Source organism: Microtus ochrogaster, chromosome 15 (assembly GCF_000317375.1).
Source record: "Microtus ochrogaster isolate Prairie Vole_2 chromosome 15, MicOch1.0, whole genome shotgun sequence".
Taxonomy (NCBI): Eukaryota; Metazoa; Chordata; class Mammalia; order Rodentia; family Cricetidae; genus Microtus; species Microtus ochrogaster.
This window is the reverse complement of record NC_022017.1, coordinates 30,634,255-30,636,221: the sequence shown is the minus strand read 5'-3', so window position 1 is coordinate 30,636,221 and position 1,967 is coordinate 30,634,255. Positions and strand designations below refer to the sequence as shown.

At 38.9% G+C, this 1,967-nt stretch overlaps 1 protein-coding gene across 10 annotated transcripts in view; it reads right to left on the bottom strand.

Annotated features, from left to right (window-relative positions):
- Window positions 1–1,967, bottom strand: part of Ptk2 (protein tyrosine kinase 2) — a 190,499-nt gene that overhangs the window by 139,583 nt on the left and 48,949 nt on the right. For all 10 annotated transcript variants that reach the window (XM_026782712.1, XM_026782708.1, XM_026782709.1 and 7 more), the window contains exon 3: window positions 1,064–1,230. In XM_026782712.1, coding sequence (XP_026638513.1) covers window positions 1,064–1,230 — 167 coding nt within the window. The remainder of the gene's footprint in view (window positions 1–1,063; window positions 1,231–1,967) is intronic.

Genomic DNA, 1,967 nt, shown 5'->3' with positions numbered 1-1,967 from the left:
AGGCCAGAAGAGGGCACCAGACCCCATTACAGATGGTTGTGAGCCACCCTATGGTTGCTAGGAATTGAACTCAGGACCTTTGGAAGAACAGTCAGTGCTCTTAACCTGTGAGCCATCTCTCCAGCCTCCAGCCCCCATTTAAATATTTAATTTTTATTCATTAAGTTGTTAAGTGTTTAGAAGTTAAATCTTCTTTCCGTGTCAGTCGATATAAACCAACCTAATTATACTCTCCAGGAATAGTTTGCTTACCCCAGTTATCTGAAAGATCTGAAAATACAACTGCATTCTCTGAAGAACTACACAACTGACACAAACCTGTATGAATTTACATTTCATCTAAAGGAGCTGGCTTCCCCTGTTGATCTAGGCCCTTGTTGAAGGTATTGACCTTCTTGAGTGCATGCCTAAGGGTACAACATGGAAGAAGCCCACTTTTTAAAGATATACTTACTTCTCTTCAAACTAAGTATTTTAGATTTAAGATTTGTCAACTAAAAAGATTTACTTACTCATAAAAATTATCAAGTATTAACCAGGAAAAGGATAAATAATTGGAGGTTCTTTTAAATCATCTCAAAATAACTTCCGTTTCATTCCTGTTTGACCAGAATCACTAAGAGTTTACTCCCACTGTTCCTATATTTGAACAAATGTGCACCATTCTTTTCAGGTGAGTGTAGATTACTGGACTTAAGTATGCTATTAGCCCACTGATGAGACCATCAGTTGTGCTCTCCGCTTGGACAAGTCAAGGCCCTCTATGAGACATCAACACTAGATCATAAAGCAGCAGTACCACTTACAGTAGAAGTGCAAGCATCAAAGCACTGAGAACAACTATAATCAGCAAAGACCATGGTGATAGAAGACAAGGAATGGAGAGAGAAACAAGCTTAACTACGTGTTCTAAAGAGATCACTGTTTAGTAGTAACTACTAGTCAATCTTCATTACACAGGAATAGTGATTACAAGCAGCATAAAAGCTGACATCCTCTTGTGCATATTTTTAACACACCAAGTAATCCAGCATGGTCACACCACAGTGGATTAGAATCTTACTTCCATTCCTCTGGTGGGTGAGCAAGTTCGTATTTCTCCCTCACACTGGAGACTCCCATATCCACATGCAGCCAGTGAACTTCCTCCGATCGCAGATGACTGAGGCGAAATCCATAGCAGGCTACGTGTTTTACTTTGTGACTGTCCACTATCTTCTGAATGATGCCCTAGAACACACCCCCAAAGAAATGATGGTTACAGATCAAAAAAAGTCTAGTTAGTTATGAGAAATCTTAATAAGCACATCACATAAAAAATGTTACTTAACCCCATATAGAAATTGTTGTTTGTCAAGCAGCAATATTTTTATGAATAAGGAAAAACTTTAAGGGAAAAACCCAAAGATTTTCTTCCCAATTCTTTACCAACAAACAATGCAATATAAATATAAGACATTTCAGCAACTCCACCTTCATATCACCTCAATATTGTCAGCAGGAACTAGGCCCCTTAAGGTTCTACTTTCTAAACCAAGATCTTCTGAAAGACCAGGCTATAGCATTAATACCTTCTCTTTAAACAACAACAACTATGAAATATTCCATGAATTGGTCATAATCAGTTTGATCTGCTTTGTATGTTAGCATGTGGCAATTTTATAGGCCTCCAAACCTACTGCTTTTAACACTTACTATGCTGAGTTCAGGAGACAGTTCTCTTCCAGTGTGTCAACAGGGGAGGTGAAATTCTTCCTGGGGCTATGAGAAGGCAAGCTTTAGAATCACCTTCTCCCCTTCCCCGCCACCATGGAGAAGCCCAGGAAAAAGATACCCCTAATAATGGGAAATGTGTAAGCTATGTGGGGATGAGATTGAGTCACATGCTGTATTTTGTGCATAGGACATAGAAAGTACAGCCCACTGTATAACCTCTCCAGTGGTGAAGAAAAAAATTCTTTTTTTTT